Here is a 21,008-nt window from a genome sequence, read left to right as displayed (position 1 = left end):
AATGAAAGCAGTGTTAAGAGGAAAATATAAAAAAATTTATAGCAGTAAATATCAGGCAAACAGGCAAGCACAAATAAATAACTCAATATTGAATCTCAAATAGAAAAAGAGCAGATTAAACCAAAAGCTCATACAAGGGAGGAAATTATAAAGATCAGAGCAGAAATTAACACATTGGAGACAAAAAAATACAAAGAATCAATGAATCAAAGAGTTGGTTCTTTGAAATATTAAATGAAATGGACAAACCCTTAGCCAAACTTATCAAAAAAAAAAAAAAAAAAAGGAAAGAAAAGACTCAAATTCTCATAATTAGGAATGAAAATGGCAAAATCACAAGAGACCCTGCAGAAATCCAGAAAATCATTTATATCTACTTGAAAACTTGTATTCTTTTTTTTGTCTTTTTCGTTTTTATCGGTACCAGGGATCTAACTCACGACTGCCTGCTTGCAAGGCAGGTGCTTATGCTCCTTAGCTAAATCCCAGCCCCAAAAACTTGTATTCTAACAACATGGAAAATACAGAAGAAATGAACAGATTTTTAGATTCATATGAATTACCAAAGCTGAATCAAGAAGATATAAAAATACTAAATAACCCAATATCAAGAAGTGAAATCAATGTAATTAAAAACCTATCAATAAAGAAAAGCCCAGGCCCTGATGGTTTCACTGCTGAATTCTACAAGAAATTTACTGAAGACCTAACACCACTACTTCTCAAACTCTTTAATGAAATTGAAAAGGAAACAATCTTCCCAAATTCATTCCTGGAATCAAGCATTACTCTGATTCCAAAACCAATGGAGGACCCAACTAAGAAAGAGAATTATAGGCTGACTCCCTAATGAACATTGATGCAAAAATCCTCAGTAAGATACTGGCAAACAGACTGCAGCAAATCATCAAAAAGATTGTACACTATGATCAAATGGGATTCATTCCAGGGATGTAGGGATAGTTCAACATATGTAAATTCATAAATGTAACATACCATATTAACAGAGCAAGGACAAAAATCATATGATCATCTCAACAGATGCAGAGAAAGCTTTTGACAAGGTCCCCATTCATGATACCCATTCATGATAAAAACCCTACAGAAATTGAAATAGATGGTCTTCTCACTCTGATAAAGGCCATCTATGATAAATCAACAACCAACATCATTCTAAATAGACAAAAATTGAAAACTTTTATTCTAAAATCAGGAGAAAGACAAGGATGTTCACTGTCTACTCTTATTCAACTGGAAACTCTAGCTGGAACAATTAGACAAGAGAAAGAAATAAAAGGAATATGCTAGGAAAGGAAAAAGTTAAACTATCATTATTTGCAGATGACATGATACCCTATTTAGAAGACCCCAAAAACCCCACCAAAAGACTACTAGATTTAATAAGCAAATTAATTAACAGCTGATTACAGAGTCAACACTCAAAAATCAATAGCCTTCTTGTACACAAATAACAAACTCATTGAGAGAGAAATCAGGGAAACAATTCATTTTACAATAGCATTCAAAAAATGAAATACCTAGGGAACTAATCTAATGAAGGATGTACAAGACCTCTACATTGAAAACTACAGTGCTCTGAACAAGGAGATTGAAGAGAATATTAGAAAATAGAGAGATATCTCAAGCTCTTGAGTAGGAGAACCAATAGGAGTGAAAATGCCATACTTCCAAAACTGTTATACAGATTCAATGCAATCTCAATCAAAATTCCAATAGCATACCTCACAGAATTAGCAAAAACAATTCAAAAATTCATCTGGAACCAGAAGATACTTAGAATAGCAAAGACAATCCTGGGCAACAAAGACAAAGTAGGGGGCATCACAATCCCTGACTTGAAATTATACTATAAAGCTACTGTGATAAAGCAGCGGGGGGAATGGCAAAACAAACAAACAAAAAACAAACAAACAAAAAAAAAAAAACCAGACCTGATGATCATTAGACTAGATTAAAGATGCGGAAACAACTGCAGACACACTAAGCCATCTTATCTTTGACCAAGGTGCCAAACACATTCAGAAAGACAGCCTCTTTAATAAATGGTGCTGGAAAAACTGGCTGTACACATACCAAAGATTAAAACTGGATCCATATCCTTCATCATGCACTAAGCTAAAATCAAAATGGATCAAAGATGTTAATACTAAAATAGCAACTATGTGACCAGGGATTTAGCTCAGTGGCTCAAGCACTCGCCTGGTAAGCATGAGGTTGTGAGTTTGATTCCCAGTATAAAAAAAAAAAAAAAAACAGAAACATTAACTCTGCTGGAAAATAGAGGAGATAAAACTCTTGAAGACATTGATGTAGGCAAAGACTTTATGAACAAAACCCAGATTGCACAGGAACTATCAAAAAGAATCAACAAAGAATCATCCTACTGAAAAGCTTTTGCACAGCAAGAGAAACCACCAACACAGTGAAGAGACAATCCACAACTTGGGAGAAAATGTTTGCCAGCTGTTCCTCAGGCAAAGGATTACTATGGAGAACATATAAAGAACACAAAAAAGTCAGTCCTCCTAGATTTAAGGCCTACTCCAAAAGTGGGTATCTGAGATGAATACACATTTCTCAGATGAAGAAATACAAACAGCATGAAAAGGTGTTCAAAATCACTGGTCATTTGAGAGATGCAAATTGTTTTATTTATTTATTTGTTTGTTTATTTATTTTCTTGGTACCAGGAATCAAACTCATGACCTTGTGCTTGCCAGGCATGTGCTTATGCCACTGAGCTAAATCTCTGGCCCTGAGCGATGCAAATTAAAACAATACTGAGATTCCACCTCAGCCCAGAAAGACAGTATCAAGAAATCAACCAATAATAAATGCTAGAGGGGCTGTGGAGAAAAAGGAACACTTCTCCACTGTTGGTGGGAATGCAGACTGGTGCAACCACTATGGAAATCATTTCCTTAAAAGACTAGGACTGGAGGTCCCATTCAACTCAGCTATTCCCCTTCTGGGTATCTTCCCAAAAGAATTAAAAACATCATACCACAGGGATATATATGCACCCATGTTTATAGTAGCACAGTTTACAATAGCTAGATCTTAGAAACAACCTAAATGCCCATCGACTGAGGGATGGATAAAAAAGATGTGGTATTTTTATACAATGGAGTACCACTCAGCCATGAAGAATGATAAACTGGAGAGTTTTTTTTTAAACTGGAGACTTTTATAGGTAAATGGATGCACCTTGAGAACATACTCATTAGTGAAATAAGACACACATGTCTAAACATCATATTGTTTCATTAATGTGACAAACTGAAAGAAAAAACATGTATATGTGTATGTACATGCATATTAAAAAATAGCTAAGATAGTTATACTACTGATTTCTCTGAGTTCACTGAAGAGAAAGATTTGTGCTGGTAGTGTTCAGACAATTGAAGGCAGATGTCTTGTGCCCTGAGTGAAAGATTTAGGGATGACAATGTGCAATGTATGTACCACTGTTACCCACTGATTGATGAACTTTAAAATTTTGTTGTAGTTTTTCATCTTCTTTTTCTTTTCTTCTTCTTCTTTTTATTGTCTTTTTCGTTTTTATCGGTACCAGGGATTGAACTCACAACCGCACGCTTGCAAGGAAGGTGCTTGTGCCGCTGAGCTAACTCCCCAGCCCCTTTCTTCCTCTTCTTCTTCTTCTTCTCCTTCTCCTTCTCCTTCTCCTTCTCCTCCTCCTCCTTCTCTTGTTCCTGCTCCTGCTTCTGCTTCTTCTTCTTTCTTCTCCTCCTCCTCCTCTTCATATCTATGAATAAAACGGATTTTTAAAAATGTTGGAGCATGTGTCTATGTTTTGTGTGTGTGTGTGTGTGTGTGTGTGTGGTACCAGGGATTAAACTCATAACCTCACACTTGCCAGGCAGGCACTTAAGACGCTAAGCCAAATCCCTGGCCTGTGTCTGTGTATTTCTCGTGGGCCAAAGATACTTAACTATCTTAGGAAATGGCAGTATAACTTCTGTCATTGGCCCTGGCCTAGATCACATTGGAATGTGCATGGTAGCAGATCATCTACCCAGATTCCACAGCCCACTGGGGAGCAGCCATAGGCTTGGTGGGGGCTATTCACCCTGCATACATGCCCTGGGTCTTTTTTGCCTACTTTGCAATTACCACCACCACTACCACCACTTTTCTTCAAATTGAACCCAGGGATATTCTACCACTAACCTATGTCCTCAGCCCTTTTTCTATTTTATTTGGAGACAGGGTCTGGCTAAGTTTTCCAGGCTGGACTTGAATTTGCAATCCTTCTGCTTCTGCCTCCTGGGTAGCTGGGATTATAGGTTTGGCCATAGGCAGCTGTTCTGAGGTTCTGTTCCTCTCCTTCCTTCTGAGAAGACCCCAAACCACTGCCTTGGGGACCAGGATGATGCAAGCTTACTCTCCGTGAGTGTTACTGGTGTTCTGGTCAATAGTCAGCCCCGAAGCACTTTTACTGGCTCCCCTATCCCCGGCAGATTCTCAGCTTCCTTGTAGTTTAGCATCTATTCTGGTCATGGTAGGAAGGGGAAGGTCATAGATAAGTTTGTGTACCTAGGACAATAGTCACGTAGGAGTGAACAGTAAATAGAGAAGGTGTTTGAAGTTCTGGAAGGGAACCAGCATATGCAAAGAGAAGGACCTGGCAAAGAACCTGGTATAACTGTTGCAGTGAAGCTGGAGGAGTCTACAAGGCCTTGGGGTTTTCAATCCCGAGATAAAAGTATGGCAGGATACAGGGTATGGTAGTGAACACCTATAGTCCCAGCACTTGAGAGCTGAGGTAGGAGGACTGCTGTGAGTTTGAGGCCAACTTGTACTACACAGTGAGTTCGAGGCCAGGCTGGATTACAAAGCAAGACACTGTCTCAAACAAAACAAAACAAAACAAAACAGTCGGACATGGCAGTCATCTAAAGCTGCAGTGTAGTCATACTGCAGTTAAAAAGAAACCTTTGCTGCCAGTGAAGTGATCTTTAGGTTGGAGAAAGAGGCTGGGAGCCTCAGAGGAGACTTGGAATCCAGTGAAAGCCAAATGGTCACCCCTGGTTCATGATGACAAGATGGCAGGGCAGTGGGGTAGGCCTGGTGAGTTGACCTCTAGGAAGTACTAGAGTTAACATAGCACCACAGGGACCCATCACCCAGTCATCTTCACAAACTTTACCTGCTCCCTCCTGCAGAGCCTACCAATGGCAAAGGACAAAGGGTACTTCTCTGAAACCCTGCTGAGGACTAAGGCTGCCAAGGGAGTATCAGTCTGAGGGCAGCCTCCATAGTGCCCCTCAGTGATAGCACAGAACTAATAGTTGCTGCCCTGCACCTCCAAAACTAGGGTGGGCCCCCAGACCTACCTAGGAGGGCCTGTGAAGCTTCCTCCTAAACCCCATACCTCTTTAGGACCTGAATTCCTGGTACAGAATGTTTCATTACAGTTTTTTGCCCTGCCTATCTTCAGACTTGTGGACCAAAAAACTCTGGAAGCATGCCAGGGTTTCTACTGGGTGTTTATTCATTTCCAGGCCAATTCTGGTTCCGGAAAGGAGTGCTTTTTATGTTGCTTGGGGCACAATATTTTCTATGCATGGGTGTAGCCACCTCATGTTCTCTTTTATCTCAGTCAGCAGGTACTCAAGGAACTCCAGACTGGCAGGAGGGGAAGTCCTGTACTGGGGCTGGAGGAAGAGGGGGATACTCATAGTGATTTGTGCTAGGGTGGGTGTAACTCAAACTCTTTGGAACCAAGAGAGGGGTTTGAGGAAGACTGAGTCCTGAAGGCCTTCTGGGGGAGGTCTTGCTCAAGTTGTGAGAGGAGGTGCTCCTGGGAGGAACAGCATTTAATAAGGTTAGGAGAGGGAAGCAGGAAAAAGATCTAGTGCCCTAGGCTGGGCTGAATCCTGTTGGACTCCTTCCTGCCCCAGCCCCTCCTACCCACTGCAGTCCTCTTACTCACTGCAGCCCTCTTACCCACTGCAGATCCAGGGCCACCTGTGAAGCTTTCCCTCCCTCTGAGGTGCACCAGACTAAGAGGCTATCAGGCTAGGACTCCTCCAGGTCTTCCCTCCAGCGCTGACAAAGGATAGATGCTGAGGTCCAGGGCAGGAAAATGACAAAGCAGACATAGACTCCACCCGTCAGCCCATTTTCAGACTGGAGAGAGGATTCTGGGCAACTAACCAGAACTGTATTCTAATTTCAAAGACTGAAAAGCTTAGGTCCAGGAAAGCCCTCAGAGCAGATCAGAGGTGCACTTGGAGCCCAGGTCCATGTTCCACATATGGGAGAGGGCACTGGAGCAGAACCAGTCACAGAAGCTCCCATCCCACCCACCTTTTTTTTGTAATGGGGATTGAACCCACAGCCTTTGCACTGAGCTGCATTCCCAGTCTTTTTTATTTTTTGAGACCCAGTCTAAATTGCTAAATTGCTTGGGCTCAGCTCAAACTTAGGATGCTCCTGCCTCAGTTTCCTCAAGAGCTGTGATTAGAGGTTTTCCTCACCATGCCTGGCTGAGAGTTCATGGTTTGTACCTCCATTCTACAGATTCCACGTACTGTTAGTGGAAGGATCAGATTTAGGATCTTTAAATAAGCTACCTCGAACTGTCCAGTCAGCAGAGCCAGGCCCTTTGTGCCCTGGGAAGACAGAGCACAACACATTTTGCTCTAAAACTGACTGCTCAGAGCAGGTGTGGAAAATTAGCCCCTCCCAGAGGAGGGAACCTCACATGGCCTCTTTTTTTTTTTTTTTTTTTTTTTTTTTTAATATCGATACTTGGGATGGAACTCATGACCGGGAGCTTGCAAGGCAGATACTTATGCCCTGAGCTAAATCCCCAGCTCTTCTAGCCTCTTGCTAGAGCCAATCACAACTTTCTCTAGCCTTACACGCATTTTTTGTTTTGTTTTGTTGTTTGCTAAGACAGGGTCTCGCTATATGCTTCAGGCTGGCCTTGACTATGTACTTCTGGATGGCCTTGAACTCCTGGCAATCCTCCTGCCTTAGCCTCCTGAGTGGTGGCATTACAGACATGCCTAGCTCCTTCCACTGGTTCCTGGTCTTCGTTCCCAGTTGTGAGAATTGGTAAGTCACAGTGTAAAGTAGCTCCACTGGAACAAGAGCCATAGTCCCTGAGCCCGATTAGTTGGGGGAGGGCGGAATGGCTCAGGCTGCCTCACTTTTTTCTGGGCCACTCCACGTACACATGCCCGCAGGCCACTGAGACTTAGATTCCCAGAAGTTGTAGGATCCAGATTTCCAAGGCCAGGCGGAGTCAGAGGCTGAGAGCACGCAGTTAGGCACGACCCCGCCCACAGCTCCGCCCCGCCGGCCTCCGCCCTCGGGTCACTGTGCCCGACCGAGCGCGGCTCTGCGGGGCGGCAGGTGAGCTGTCTCTCGGTTCCCAGCGCGCACAGCCGTTTGCGCCCCGGAGAGGCTGGGCTTCCTCGGGACTCGGCCGAGGGTCAACTGCCCATGGGCTTTCGGAACCTCCGCTTCACGTTGTTCTCAGCCAGGCCCGCACCCCCGAAGGGCTGTGACTGGCCTCGATGGAGCTCCTTCCGGTCCCTGCTGCTTCTGCTACTTTTGCGGCTGTCTGCGATGACCTCCATAGACCAGGACTGGCGGTGCCCGCGCACGCCCTACGCTGCCACCCGCGACTTTAATGTGAGGTATGTGGTGCCCTTCTTCTCCGCGGGCAGCCCAGTGCAGGCCGTGGTGACCTATGAGGATGGTCAGGATGGCAGTGCTGTGTTTGTGGCCACACGCAATCGCTTGCACGTGCTTGGGCCTGAACTGCAGATTGTCCAGAGCCTGGCCACTGGCCCTGCTGGAGACCCGAGCTGTCAGACCTGTGCAGCCTGTGGACCAGGCCCCCACGGCCCACCAGGTGACACAGACACACTGGTGCTAGTGCTGGAGCCTGGGCTGCCTGCATTGGTCAGCTGTGGCTCCAGCCTGCAGGGCCGCTGCTTCCTGCATGAGCTGGAGCCTCATGGAACAGCCTTGCACCTGGCAGCACCAGCTTGCCTCTTCTCTGCTGACCGAAACCTGCCTGAGGACTGTCCTGACTGTGTGGCTAGCTCCTTGGGCACCCGAGTAACTGTGGTTGAACAGGGCCAGGCTTCTTACTTGTATGTGGCATCCTCACTGAACGCAACGGTGGCTGCCAGCTTCAGTCCCCGCTCCGTGTCCATTCGGCGCCTCAGGGCTGATGCCTCAGGATTTGAACCAGGCTTTGCGGCCCTGTCAGTGCTGCCCAAGTACCTGGATTCCTACCATATCGAATACGTGCACAGCTTCCACTCTGGAGCCTTTGTCTACTTCCTGACCGTGCAGCCTGCCAGTGTGACAGACACTCCTGGTGCCCTGCAAACGCGCCTGGTACGGCTCAATGCTCTGGAGCCGGAGTTAGACGACTACCGGGAGCTGATCCTTGACTGCGATTTTGCACCAAAACGCCGCCGCAGGGCCCCAGAGGGGAGGCACTCCTACCCAGTGCTTCAGGCAGCCCACTCGGCTCACGTGGGTGCCCAGTTCGCCTCTGAATTAAACATTGCTGAGGGCCACGAAGTGCTATTTGGAGCCTTTGTGACCGGTAGGGCTGGTGACTCTGGCATGGGCCCCAACTCTGTAGTCTGCGCGTTCCCCATTGACCAGCTAAACACTCTAATTGGTGAGGGTGTGGAACGCTGTTGTGGGTCTTCTGTTATCTCTGGTCCTCGAAGAGGCCTCGAGTTCTTCCAGACACTCAGTTTTTGCCCTAACCTGGTGAGCAAAAAGAAGGGGCCCCAGACAGTTTATCTGGTTATGGCTGGACATGGGCTGGTTCCCCTCCATCATGATGAGACCCTGGGAGGAGGCAGGCAGGCAGGCAAAGAAGCATTCTCTTCTCTCCAATTTCTAATTCCTGGGACCAGTGTGAGAGGTGGACCAAACAAAGACCACACTAAAGCTCATCTTCCAGCCAGGGAGGGAGCAGGCTGGCCCTACCTTGCTGCCTCATTTTACTCTTTCATCTTCTCAGCTATCACAGCTCTGGGGTTTTTAGGTAGTTTCCCAGGTTATGTGAGGATGGGATTGTATCATAATTATTGCTCTGCCAGCACAGCTACCAAATTCTGGATAGAATGATAAGTGTTCCATCCTGTCTGCCCATCACGCATGCCCTCAGGGACACACACAGAAAAGTGCATACGCAAACACAAGTATCCACACAGGCAGATACTTATATATTCATACATTGCCAATTGCCAGCGCAGTTTCACTTTCCATAGGGAGTGCTTGTTTTGTTTTACTTTCTAAAGGAGGTGGGCAAAAGTTGTTAGAGAACCTCCCCCTATCCCACCAAGTTTTAGGGAGCCCCTCAGACCTTGGAAGTGTGGGGGATGCTTTTTAGGGACTCTGCATGGCCTGTGCTTCAGTATGATCGCATTCTTGGTAGGCTGATTAGAGGAGAATCCTGGGCACAATGGGACGGCAGTGTGGCCCTGGCTTCTTCTCACCCCAGTCTGGGCAAACAACTATAAACATCTGGGGATGAGTAAAGGCCTAGTTTTATCAGCTACTTAGGCTCATATGCCCAGGCCTAAAAAAAAAAAAAGATTTTAGTTTTTAGTGCCAGTTACACTAAGCGCTGCTGGTTAGAATCGGTTCAACTAAGATTTTATGCCACTACAGTGTAACTGAGACCCAGTCCCACGCAAGTGGTTTTCTGAGTCAGGGGCACCTTCTGATAGAACGTGCCCCACTCTTTCCAGCCGTGCTGTCAAAGAATAAGAATGGAAACAGCTGGGTGTGGTGGCACATGCCTGGCTGAGGCAGGAGGATCACTGAGAGTTCAAGGCCAGTAGGAACTGGATAGTGACACCCTGTCTCAAAAAAAAAAAAAAAAAAAAAGACTAGAAACAAACAGGATATTTGACCTTGATGCCTGGGGATGTAGCTCCATGGCAGTGATATGTGTAAAGTCCTCCTGGGTTCAATCCCAAGCCTCACCAAAAATAAATAAATCAGAAAAATAAAACAGCTACCCTGAGAACAAAAGTCAAACTGAGTCTTGAAAGCTTTTCAAATAATTCCACCTGAGATTATAAGAGTTTAGGTCTTCGATCCCTGGTACCAAAAAAACAAAAAACAAAAAAATATTATGAGTTTAGGCCAAAGAAATGGGTTGAATGGAACACTGGATGAGTCGTCTTTCATCAAGCTTTACCAGACAGTGACTCCTCTGAGTCTCTGGCCACTTAAGGCTCTCTTGTGACCTTCTCAGCTCACTCCTTTCTAACTCTAATGGAGGTCCCAGAGATGGGAGAATTTATACCCAGAATGGAGTGGGGATCTTCAGCTTTCTTTCCTTGGTTGAATTCATCTAGATTGAGAGGCCAGGGGGGAGGGAATTCCTTGGCCAAGACTGGACAGCCCTACCTGGCTCCATCATCTTCCTGCTGGGAAGTCAGAAACTCTTCCCAGCTTGGTTAGTCTGGAAGTAAAAAGACTCCTAGCATGGCTGGGCAGTGCCAGGCACCAGGAAGATTATTAACCTTAGGCCCTCCCCACAGGCCGGCCAGGCCGCCAGGAGGTGTGTGAACCAGTGTTTGCCCAACGACTTTGGGCATGCAGCTTCTGGGGCAGCACTGACCGTGTCTCATAGTGAGAATAGGGCCTGACCTACATGGTTTCAGGTGAGGTTCAGGTCCTCCACGGACCTGAATGTTTTTAGGGGTTTTAAAATCCAGAGCAAAGACCCTGGAGCCTGGAAGCAAGCAAACAGGGTTGTGGCCCTGGTTGGGTCAGGGCCTGTTTTCAGCCCCAGAACCCCACCTGTCCCTGAGTCATGGTGAAAACACCTGGCATGCTTTTGGCTAGGGCCAGGCCTCTCTCCTCAAGTGAAGACAAAGTCCCAGTCCCCACCCACACAAACTACAGACTCAGGATATGGGGCAATTCTACACCCAGCTCTGTGCCTGCTGTTCCTCTACACACCCTGCTCTGCCCTGAGGTCTCAGGAGTGAGTTAAATCTATGTGTCCTTGAGGAGTGCTCTCAGCAATGGCAAGGGAGTCTTGAGCACCCAGGGTTGGTTACTGAGCCTTGCCTGCATCTCAAACCCAGCCCCAACACCTCAGATTCACACACTGTATTCCTACTTTCTCAGAAGCTTCTAGACTAATGCCCCAGAAATTCAGTCCTCAAATACCACCAACTTAAAAACAGCGAGGAGCCTCTGCAATCTCCTAGCCTCTGCAACCGAGCCTAGCACCCAAGCCACAGGGCCTTGCTTTATCTCTTCTGTACCTGAGGGAGCTACAAGTAGCAGCTAGAGGTGCTGAAGGATCTTTGGAGTCTCAAGTAGAAGGCTCAGATTCTCAGAGTGCTGGCCAATTAACCTCAAATTTCACCCTCTTACACAATTGGAGGAAACAAGCTAGAAGGAAATGGGATTTGCTGAGGAGCACTTGCAGAGGCAGAACCAAGCCAGCAGGGGGCAGACAAGGACTCTGGTTAAGAGTGCAAATTTTCATTTGGCTCCTCTCCTGAGGTGAGACCTCTCTGCGCCTGTTTACACTGTTCAGGTTGTTTGTGGGGTTGGGTCTCCAAAACTCAGTAACTCATTCCTGCAATGGATATGGCAGGATAAAACAAGGAATAGGGGAGCTGGCCTCCCGGTCTGAGCCTCCTTCCTTCCCAGCCTTTGCTACCTCTGAAAGCCCCATGAGGAGGAAAGGGGAGGTAACTGGCGGGCTGAGCACCTTTTCTAGTCAGGCCAGGTAAGGAGTGGCAGTTAGGGCTGTTGTGATCACTGACAGAAGCTGAACCCTCTTTTTCTTCCCTGACTCTCCTTAGCCATTCCCCGAGGCTCCTAGCCCCAACATTAGCTGCCACTACTTCCCTCTGCTGGTCAGCGGCAGCTTCTCACGGGTGGACTTATTCAACGGGCTTTTAGGACCAGCGCAGATCACTGCCTTGTATGTAACACGCTTTGACAATGTCACAGTTGCCCACATGGGCACAGCTGATGGACGGATCCTGCAGGTAGATCTCTTACCTCACAATCCCCGGCCCTGTTGTCCGGTCCCCATGTCTATTTTGCTTACTGCTGATCTGTCCCAGGTAGAGCTAGCCAGGTCACTCAACTACTTGCTGTATGTGTCTAACTTCTCACTGGGCAGCAGTGGACAGCCCATTCGGCGAGATGTCAGTCGCCTCAGGGATGACTTACTCTTCACCTCTGGGGACCAGGTAAGGAAGGCAGGGTCATGGCTTGGAGTCAGGGTTGTGGGGCCATATAATCTAGGGAAATTTTGACACATGGTTCCCACCACCCTAGTATACAATGACCAGGAGAGTCCCTCCTTTAGCCATCCCTGATCCACCTATCTGTCACCCCAAGGTCTTCCAGGTACCTATTCGGGGCCCTGGCTGCCGCCACTTTCTCACCTGTAGAGGCTGCCTGAGAACACAGCGCTTCATGGGCTGTGGCTGGTGTGGAGATGTATGTGGAAGACAGGAAGAGTGTCCTGGCTCCTGGCAACGGGATCACTGTCCACCTATACTTACTGAGGTAAAGCTTTCTGGCAGGGCACAGGTAAGGGGGGATAAGCAGGGCCTGTGGTGGGGGTCAGCTAGTCTTGACCATGATGTGGCTGAAGCCTAGAATGCCCTCCCTATTTGCAAGAAGGACATTCTTGGCAGAGGGGAAAACATTCCTCCCTCTTGGGAGGCAGGAAAATGGGTGAATGCAGTCAAGCAAGTATCTCAGAATGGCTAGAGTGTGGTGCAGACAGGGGATATGGCAGGGCAGAAGCAGAGGGGGATGAAGAGAGCCCAACTAGAAACAAGGATTCAACCCCTCTGTTTCCTTGGCTTCAGTTCTATCCTCACAGTGGGCCCCGAAGGGGCAGCACAAGGCTGACCTTGTGTGGCTCCAACTTCTACTTGCGCCCTGATTCTCCAGTACCAGAGGGAACCCATCAGGTCACAGTGGGCCAGAGTCCCTGCCAGCTGCTGCCTCAGGATACCTCAAGCCTCAGGTACAAGTTGGGCTTTGCCCTCCCTCTATTGCCAGTGCGGGCGACCACGTAGCCCTTTCCATGTGAACCCGTGTGTTCTGCTTATCAAGGTTAGGGAGTAAGGAGCAAGCCATAGTGGCTCCAACCACCACATTCCCTGTCCCTTTTTGATCCTGCATGTGCCCTATCCATCTGTTTAGTCATAGTTTTTAAAAAAAAAAAAAAAGTTTTTTTGAGACAGGGTCTTACTGTGCAGTTCAGGCTGGTCTTGAGCGCACTGTATAGCCCAGGTTTTTCTCAAACTTGCAACAATTCTCCTGCCTCAGCCTCCCAAGTGCTAGGATTACAGGCATGCACAACCATGCCTGGCTAGTCAGGTTTTAGATTAAAGGTTCTTGCCTGGCCCAATCCTCGAGGAAGGCACAGGTAAACAGATACCATCCTCGGGCTTGGAAGAGCCCTATGACTTGTGGCCAGCATGTACCAAGGCTTTGTGATTCCTGGCTAATCTCAAGCATTCCCTTGTGCCACAGGCCAGTACTCCAGAAGGACTTCGTAGAGGAGCTTGAGTGTGAGCTGGAGCCCTCACACACCCAGGCAGCAGGGACTACCAATGTCAGCCTTTCTGTGACTAACACGCTCCCCAGCAGGCACTTCCGCATAGATGGCACCTCCATGCTGGGAGGTTTCTCTTTCATGGTGAGGCCTCTTTCCCTTGTGGTGCACCTGGCCAGTAGATGGTGCAAAAAGGGCAAGGCTTGGGATAGAGGGCCTGTTCCAGCTAAGATATCTTCATGCCCTCTTAGGAGCCAGTGCTAACAGCAGTGCAACCCCTCTTCGGCCCACGGGCAGGGGGCACCCGTGTCACCCTTGAAGGCCAGGGCCTGTCTATAGGGACCAGCCGGGCTGTGCTGATCAATGGAACTCAATGCCAGTTGGAACAGTGAGTATCACCAGGCAAGGAGATTGGAAACCAGATGGCCCCATTAAGGGAAGCCTTACTAAGTAGGTAAACCTGGATCCTGTAAGGGAAGAGAGGAGACCACTCAGTGACCTGGTAAGGGACCAGTTACAGGAAGGACCTTCTCCCCTCCAGTGCAGAGGCAAAAGACCAGATCACAGTCTGTTGGCTCATGCCAACGCTGTGAGGAAGCTGTTCTCTTCCTTCTCTCATGAAGGGCTTACTGGGACCCAAGGAGTTTGGGTCAGCGGGGAAACATCCATCAGAGGAACTGGAAGGGGCTCACAGAAATGGCTCATGGGAAAGGGGAGACTGGCCATCATAAGTGCATGTATGTTGGCTGAGGATGCCCCTGAGCCCAGTCTCTCATTCCTGCAGGGTCAGCGAGGTGCAGATTGTATGTGCCACGCCCCCTGCTGCTGCTACGGCCAGTGTCCCCCTTGGCCTACAGATAGGGGGTGCTGAGGTGCCTGGTTCCTGGACCTTCCACTACCGGGAAGACCCCATTGTGCTGGGTATCTCCCCCAACTGTGGCTATGCGTGAGTGTCACTTCTTGCACACATCAGCCTCTAGGGAATGAAAAAGCCAGCCTTAGAGAGTACCCAAAATAAACCACTCTGCTCTTCTGTATAGTGGCTCCCATGTCACCATCCATGGCCAGCATCTGACATCAACGTGGCACCTAAAGCTGTCATTTCATGATGGGCAGAGGGCCATAGAGAATAGGGTGAGTGGGTGCCATCCAGGAGGGAGGCAGGCTAAACCAGTCCTATGAGTTCTAACCTCACCTATGCTGGCATGAGGAATCTGGGGTAGCTACAAGTGGGGTGCCTGCCTAACCATTCCCATGTGGGTCTCAGCAGTGTGAGGGGCCATTTCCGGAGCAGCATCGATGCCGTCTGCCTGAATATATGGTCCGAGACCCCCGGGGGTGGGTGATAGGGAATCTGAGTGTCCAGGGAGATGGAGCTGCTCACTTCACACTGCCCAGCTTTCGATTCCTACCCCCACCTCGTCCACCCAGCGCGGACCTAGTCCCACTGAAGCCTGAAGAACATGCAGTTAAGTTCCAGGTAGGTTTGAGGGATGGGACAGTGATAGGGAGGGATTATAGAATAGGGGCCAGGCCACTGGTCTGGCCCTCATGGCTGTCTCTGCAGTATATTGGGCTGGACGCTGTGACTGACTGCGTTGGTGTAAATGTGACTGTGGGTGGTAAGAGATGCCAGTACGAGTTCCGGGGAGATGTGGTGGTCTGTCCCCTGCCTCCCTCAGTGCAACTCAGCAAGGATGGTACCCCACTGAAGGTATGCAGCCCAACTGGCCCCCATGGGAAACATGGCTGAAGGCCTGCAGGCTAGGCCTGAGTTGCCATCTGCTTCCAGGTCTGTGTGGATGGCGATTGTCACACAGTGGGCAGAGTGGTCAGGGCAGCCCCAGGGGGCATCCCACAGAATATCCTCCTTATTGTCCTGCTGGGCTTATTCCTGCTTGTGGTTTTACTGGCTGCTGCACTAGTCTTCAACTGGTGGCGGAGGAAGCAACAAGGTAAGCTCCCTACTCCCAGGCTGACTGAGTTCCCGCCTCCAAAGAGTGGCATCTCCAAGCTCCTGTGTCCTTCCTCTGCTCAGGCTTTGGGGGTCTCTCACAGCTCCCTGGTGGGGGTTGGCTCCCAGGAACTTGGGGCTGTCTTTCTACAGTCCTTTCGCCCAACCTGGATGACTGGGCAACCCTGGGCCAGACTGCTGGAGCAGTGCTCCTGCCTGTGCTCGACTCAGGCTCTGACTACGGAAATGACCTTGGTAAGATGTAGAGGTGCTAGAGTCTAGGGCCACACCACTCCACAAACTCTCATGCCTTCTCTTCCACAGTACTCCCTGCCCTTGATGGTCTACATTCTCCCACTGGGCTTCATGGAGGATCCTACTCAGAGGAAGCTTCCCATGTCCCTCTGCTGCGGACAGAATCTATCCGGCTCAGGGACTTGAACTCTGCACTCCTGGCCGAGGTCAAAGATGTACTGATTCCTCATGAACAAGTGATCATTCACAGTGACCAAGTCATTGGCAAAGGTATGGGGCCTGGTGGAGCCGAGGCAGAGAAAGAGAGTGCTAAGATAACATGGGCTCAGGGATCCGCTGAGGAAAACTCTAGTCTGCCTTTCTCACCAACTCATGTGACCTTGACTATTCCACAGGGCTCCCTTTGCTCATCTGTGAAATGGGATTTAGAAAAATTCTTTTTTTTTTTGAAATCAGGGATCAAACTCATGACCTCTTGCTTGCCAGGGAGGCACTTGTGCTGCTGAGCTAAATCCTCAGTCCTAGATTTAGAAAAATTCTATCTTCAGTGGGTTCTGGTATAAATTAAGTGGATGTGGGAAAGCTGCAGTCTACCATACTAAAGATGTTGCCTTTTTATTTTTTTACTTTTTTCTTTAGTATTAGAGATTGAACCCAGCAATTCCACTCTGAGCTACATCTCCAGCCCTTTTTTATTTTTTATTTTGAGACAAGGTCTTACTGAGTTCTCCAGGCTGGGATGGAACTTGTGACCCTCCTGCCTCTGCCTCCCAAAGATCTAGTAATGCAGACATGTGTCATTACACCATCAGTTAGAGTTGTTTAGTAGTCTGAGGTCTGGATTCCAATGACAGGGTGTGCTGTGAATCTGGGCACCAAGCTCCCTCTCACCAGCTTCTCTTGACAGGCCACTTTGGAGTTGTCTACCATGGGGAATATACAGACGAGGCCCAGAATCAAATCCACTGTGCCATCAAATCGCTCAGTCGTAAGTGGGGTAGAGGCTGGGGAGGGGCCCCAGACTGGAAGGCTCCCTATTTCTCTGTTAGGAACTTACTGGGTGAACCTGAGCAAAGAAGAAAGGCTTCTCCATTTTCCCCATCTGACCTTTGGAAAAGAGCTCCTCGTTCAGAGTCTGATCTAAGCCATTTCCCAGGCATCACAGAAGCGCAGGAGGTAGAAGCCTTCCTTCGAGAGGGGCTGCTCATGCGTGGCTTGCACCACCCAAATGTTCTGGCTCTCATTGGGATCCTGCTACCACCTGAAGGGCTGCCCCGTGTGCTGCTGCCCTATATGCGCCATGGAGACCTGCTCCATTTCATCCGCTCCCCACAGCGGGTCAGTGCCCAGCCCCCAGGAGCAGGGGTGGGGGTAAGCAGCAGCTGGAGATGGAGCTGTTCTACCCTTGCTTATATACCCACTGTGCTCCCAGAACCCCACTGTGAAGGACCTCATCAGCTTCGGCCTGCAGGTAGCCCGCGGTATGGAGTACCTGGCAGGACAGAAGTTCGTGCATAGGGACCTGGCTGCTAGGAACTGCATGTGAGATACTTGGGTAAAGCCAAGGGGCAGGTCATGAGGTCATATAGCTGCCCAAGGACTCTTCAGGGAAGGGGCCACTCTAGCTCTGGGCATATCTTCCTTTCTCTCTGTGCCTGTTTTTTAGTCTACTTAGTATAAACTTAGCTCTGAAATTCTGTCAAGGCCTGGAAGAGATGGATTTACAGCCTGGGGGGGTTCAGTTCCAATGTGATTTCCCCCTCCCAGGCTAGATGAGTCATTTGTGGTCAAGGTGGCTGACTTTGGTCTGGCCCGAGATGTCCTGGACAAGGAATACTACAGCGTCCGTCAACACCGCCATGCTTGCCTACCTGTCAAGTGGATGGCACTGGAGAGCCTGCAGACCTACAGATTCACCACCAAATCTGACGTGGTGAGGCCCCTTCTGCCCTAGGTCCACGTGGCTTCCACGCCCTAGAGGTTGGCCTTGCCCATTCAGTTCCTCATGATCTGAGCCCAGGGTATCCCCAGTTAGGCAACCTCTACAGCTCATTGTCCACCTCTTGGGTAAATGTGAAGTGAAATCTGACACCTACGGAGGCAAGATAAGATAAAAATTCATTGGCTCCTCCCAGGACGTTCAGAGCTTGGCCCAACTCCAACTGGGTAGGCTGAGAAGGAGACCCATGTTGTACAAGATTCAGGAATGAGCTCTGAGTGGAGGGTGGGGTCCTGCATTCCCAGGTAAAGGACTCTGGGAGATAGAGGACCTGTGGGGCCCATCTACTCCCCAATTTGAAGTGAGAGCTGAGTCCCTCATTTTCTTTTTATAGTGGTCATTTGGTGTGCTGCTATGGGAGCTGCTAACACGGGGTGCCCCACCATACCCCCACATTGACCCTTTTGACCTTATCTACTTCCTGGCCCAAGGTCGGCGCCTGCCTCAGCCTGAATATTGTCCCAATTCTCTGTGAGTACATGGAGGTGGGGGGAGAAGGCAGGTAGGCCCCTGAAATGAGGAGGGATCAGGAGGTGAGAGTTCCCATCTTGTTTTCTGCCTGATCCTTTGATTGACTAGGTAGGAGATCCTCTCTGGGTCTCAGTTTTTCTTATCTGTGGACTTCCCCCCACTCCTCAAATTCAGGGCAAGATGCTGAGAGGGCCTCACGGTTGCCATGGCAACAGGATTCCAACTCATAGTCTGGGTTGAGGCCAGTGGCTTGCTTCCCCAGCTTCCCCCTTTTCCTGATAAGGGGGCTGTTTTCTCTCTCTCCACTTATTTAGCCTCAAGGAAAGATTCCATTAGCTCCCACAATGGCCCCTCTGCATCACCAGATCAGGGTTTTCTCACTGGAGGGAGCTTTAGATTCCCTATTTCCAGAAGAATGGCAGCAGCCATGCTGTCATCAGTGCTGCAGGGTGGGTCTGGCTCCCTGAGCAGCATGGATGCCTCAGCTGTGTTCAGGTCTGTGGGATCCGAACAGGAAGAACCAGGTCACAGGTAAAAGTGGTTGATGACTCTCTAGTCCCAGGCCATACTCCAAAAAATGTGTGAGTAACACTGCCTCAAGCCCTACCTGTCATGGGTTTGACCTTTATGATCCACTTCAGTAAGGCAGGTGATTGGAGGGACACTGACTTCACTGCCGGTCTGCATCCAGGGTGGGCTCCCTAGACAGATTCGTGGCGATTTCTGTGTAGGCTTCATTAGGAACTTGGGGTGGGGGAGATAAGGCTAGGCAGAGAGAGAAGGTGGCTATGATGCAGATTCAGGAAAGGAAGCAGCTCATGCATGGGACTGCTTGAATTGGGCTGGCGCTTCAGTTTTCTGAAATTGAGACCAAGGGGCCAGGTGTCTGTACCAGGCATTCATCAGCCACTGGCCATAGCTGTCCCTGGTGGGGGTGGTGAGCTTGCCAGAGGCTGTTCCCTTGGAAGTACCAAGAGAGAGGTTCTGCTGAGAATCATCACTGTGCATACTCAGTCACTGGGAGAAAGAAGGGGATCCAGATAGCACACTACCGCACTAGTGATCTTTATGCCAGGGCAAGTCCCTGCTTCCTCACTGGTCTTAAGTTTGCTCATCTGTGAAATGCAGCTGACAACAGTACTATTGTCAGAGAGTGTGAGGCATGTATGAGATACTATGTGCAGGACACTTAGACAGTGACTTAAGGTAAGGGTGACATTTCCAAGATAATTAAGCAGGCAAACCTGGAGAACTTCTCTTTCAGAACCATGGTGCCACTGGTGCTGACCCCAAACGCTGCTCCTTTAGGTCTCTGGCTCCCCATTTTACTTCCTTTCTGGAATCTGCGTGAGATAATCATAACAGCCTGTGAGCTGGGCCTGCACTAACTACTTCATAGCCATCCCCTCATCCTGTTCTCCTGTTGCTCTGTGCTCAAAGGAGAAGTCCGAGGCACAGAAAGGCTAAAGAACTTGCCCAGGATCACACATCCGGAGCACCAGATCTGAATTTTTTTTTCTTCTCCTTTTCTTTTTTTTTTTTGCAGTACTGGGGATTGTACCAGGAACTATGCACTGGGCTAAATACCTAGCCCTTGCTATTACTTATTTTGATACAGGGTTTTTTGCTTTTTGGTACCAGGGATTGAACTCATGACCTCACGATTGCTAGGCAAGCACTTAAGCCACTGAGCTAAATCCCCAGCCAATACAGGGTTTTGATAAGTCACTAAATTGCTCAGGGTGGACTCAAATTTGTGAGTGTTCTGCCTCAGTCTCTCAGATCAGTGGGATTATAGGTGTGCACCATTTTTTTTTTTTTTGGTCTTTTTTGTTTTTATCGGTACCAGGGATTGAACTCACGACCACACATTTGCAAGGCAGGTGCTTACACCGCTGAGCTAAATCCCCAGCCCCTCCATTTTTAATCTCTGAGGCAGGGTGGACCTGTATTACGGTGGGAAGGCAGGACTATATCAGTGATCATAGCAGTGAGGAGAACTGTCCCTGATGGGCACTTCTGGGCCCTTAGCCCTGCCATGTATTCTTTGTTAAGCCTTACAAGGGGTTAACAGCAGATAGAGAGCTGAGAGCCCTGGGTCTGCCTTGAGCCCTTGACCAACCCCCTACCCCTCCTGCAGGTACCAAGTCATGGAGAGATGCTGGGAGGCAGACCCAGCAGCACGACCCACCTTCAGAGCACTGGTGGTGGAAGTGGAGCAGGTTGTGGCCTCACTGCTTGGAGACCACTATGTGCAGCTATCTGCAGCCTATGTGAACTTGGGCCCTGGCACCATGGACAAGGGGAATGTGCTCCTGGAACATCCACAGTCCTCGCCTCTGCACAGGAGCATGTCTTGGTCCCGACCCCTCTCAGAGCCGCCTCTGCCCACTTGACTCAGGTCCTGGGAAAGCCCATGGGGGCTCAAAGCAAGGGCTTTGAGGTAACCCCTGGTGGCCTCTGGGCCATGCCTGACTGGAGGAATGGGGTTTTCACTTTGTGCCTGCTCTTTAACCTTTGGAGGGGGAAGGAGGGCACACAGTCTCTCACTGCAGAGCCAGCCTGTGAGAGCAGCCCTTCTGCATCCCATATTTATGGAGCACTTTCTATACCATGCCTTCTGGGCACAAAGGACTCAGCAGTGACACAGAGGCACTCACTTTTGAGTCAATAAAAAATGAGTATCCTTGTACAAACTGTGGAAAATGCTGTAAGAGAAAGATAAGAGGGGATGGAAGGCT

General features: G+C 48.9%; 1 protein-coding gene across 8 annotated transcripts; it reads left to right on the top strand.

Moving 5' to 3' along the window:
• The first annotated feature begins 7,342 nt into the window (after positions 1 to 7,342).
• Mst1r (macrophage stimulating 1 receptor) lies at positions 7,343 to 20,963 on the top strand. Of its 8 annotated transcripts, none has more exons than XM_013159905.2 (20): positions 7,350 to 8,793; positions 11,868 to 12,056; positions 12,135 to 12,263; positions 12,415 to 12,585; positions 12,894 to 13,054; positions 13,567 to 13,732; positions 13,840 to 13,976; positions 14,373 to 14,534; positions 14,629 to 14,722; positions 14,859 to 15,068; positions 15,156 to 15,302; positions 15,381 to 15,543; positions 15,696 to 15,797; positions 15,867 to 16,067; positions 16,705 to 16,785; positions 16,954 to 17,135; positions 17,230 to 17,339; positions 17,565 to 17,730; positions 18,131 to 18,267; positions 20,408 to 20,963. In XM_013159905.2, exons 1-20 carry the CDS (start codon positions 7,498 to 7,500, stop codon positions 20,661 to 20,663), a joined length of 4,260 nt encoding a protein of 1,419 aa, XP_013015359.1. In that variant the 5' UTR covers positions 7,350 to 7,497; the 3' UTR covers positions 20,664 to 20,963. The 8 variants fall into 8 exon arrangements, with proteins under 8 accessions (XP_063104952.1, XP_063104951.1, XP_013015359.1 ...); XM_013159904.2 differs by having other exon boundaries at positions 14,856 to 15,068; XM_063248881.1 differs by having other exon boundaries at positions 7,347 to 8,793; positions 14,856 to 15,302.
• The last annotated feature ends 45 nt before the right edge of the window (positions 20,964 to 21,008 follow it).

Source organism: Cavia porcellus, unplaced genomic scaffold (assembly GCF_034190915.1).
Source record: "Cavia porcellus strain 051 isolate PalLab524CR breed Dunkin Hartley unplaced genomic scaffold, mCavPor4.1 scaffold_5, whole genome shotgun sequence".
Lineage (NCBI taxonomy): Eukaryota > Metazoa > Chordata > Mammalia > Rodentia > Caviidae > Cavia > Cavia porcellus.
The sequence above is the reverse complement of the archived record's forward strand: the minus strand, read 5'-3'. Positions and strand labels throughout refer to the sequence as shown.

What these genes read in the sequence shown, in the direction of transcription:
- Mst1r (XM_063248881.1), top strand. Translation starts at nt 7,498, where the DNA reads ATGGGCTTTCGGAACCTCCGCTTCACGTTGTTCTCAGCCAGGCCCGCA. An exon ending in TCATCCGCTCCCCACAGCGG is followed by an intron (nt 17,136 to 17,229) that starts GTCAGTGCCCAG and finishes CTGTGCTCCCAG; the next exon opens with AACCCCACTGTGAAGGACCT. An exon ending in CTGGCTGCTAGGAACTGCAT is followed by an intron (nt 17,340 to 17,564) that starts GTGAGATACTTG and finishes TCCCCCTCCCAG; the next exon opens with GCTAGATGAGTCATTTGTGG.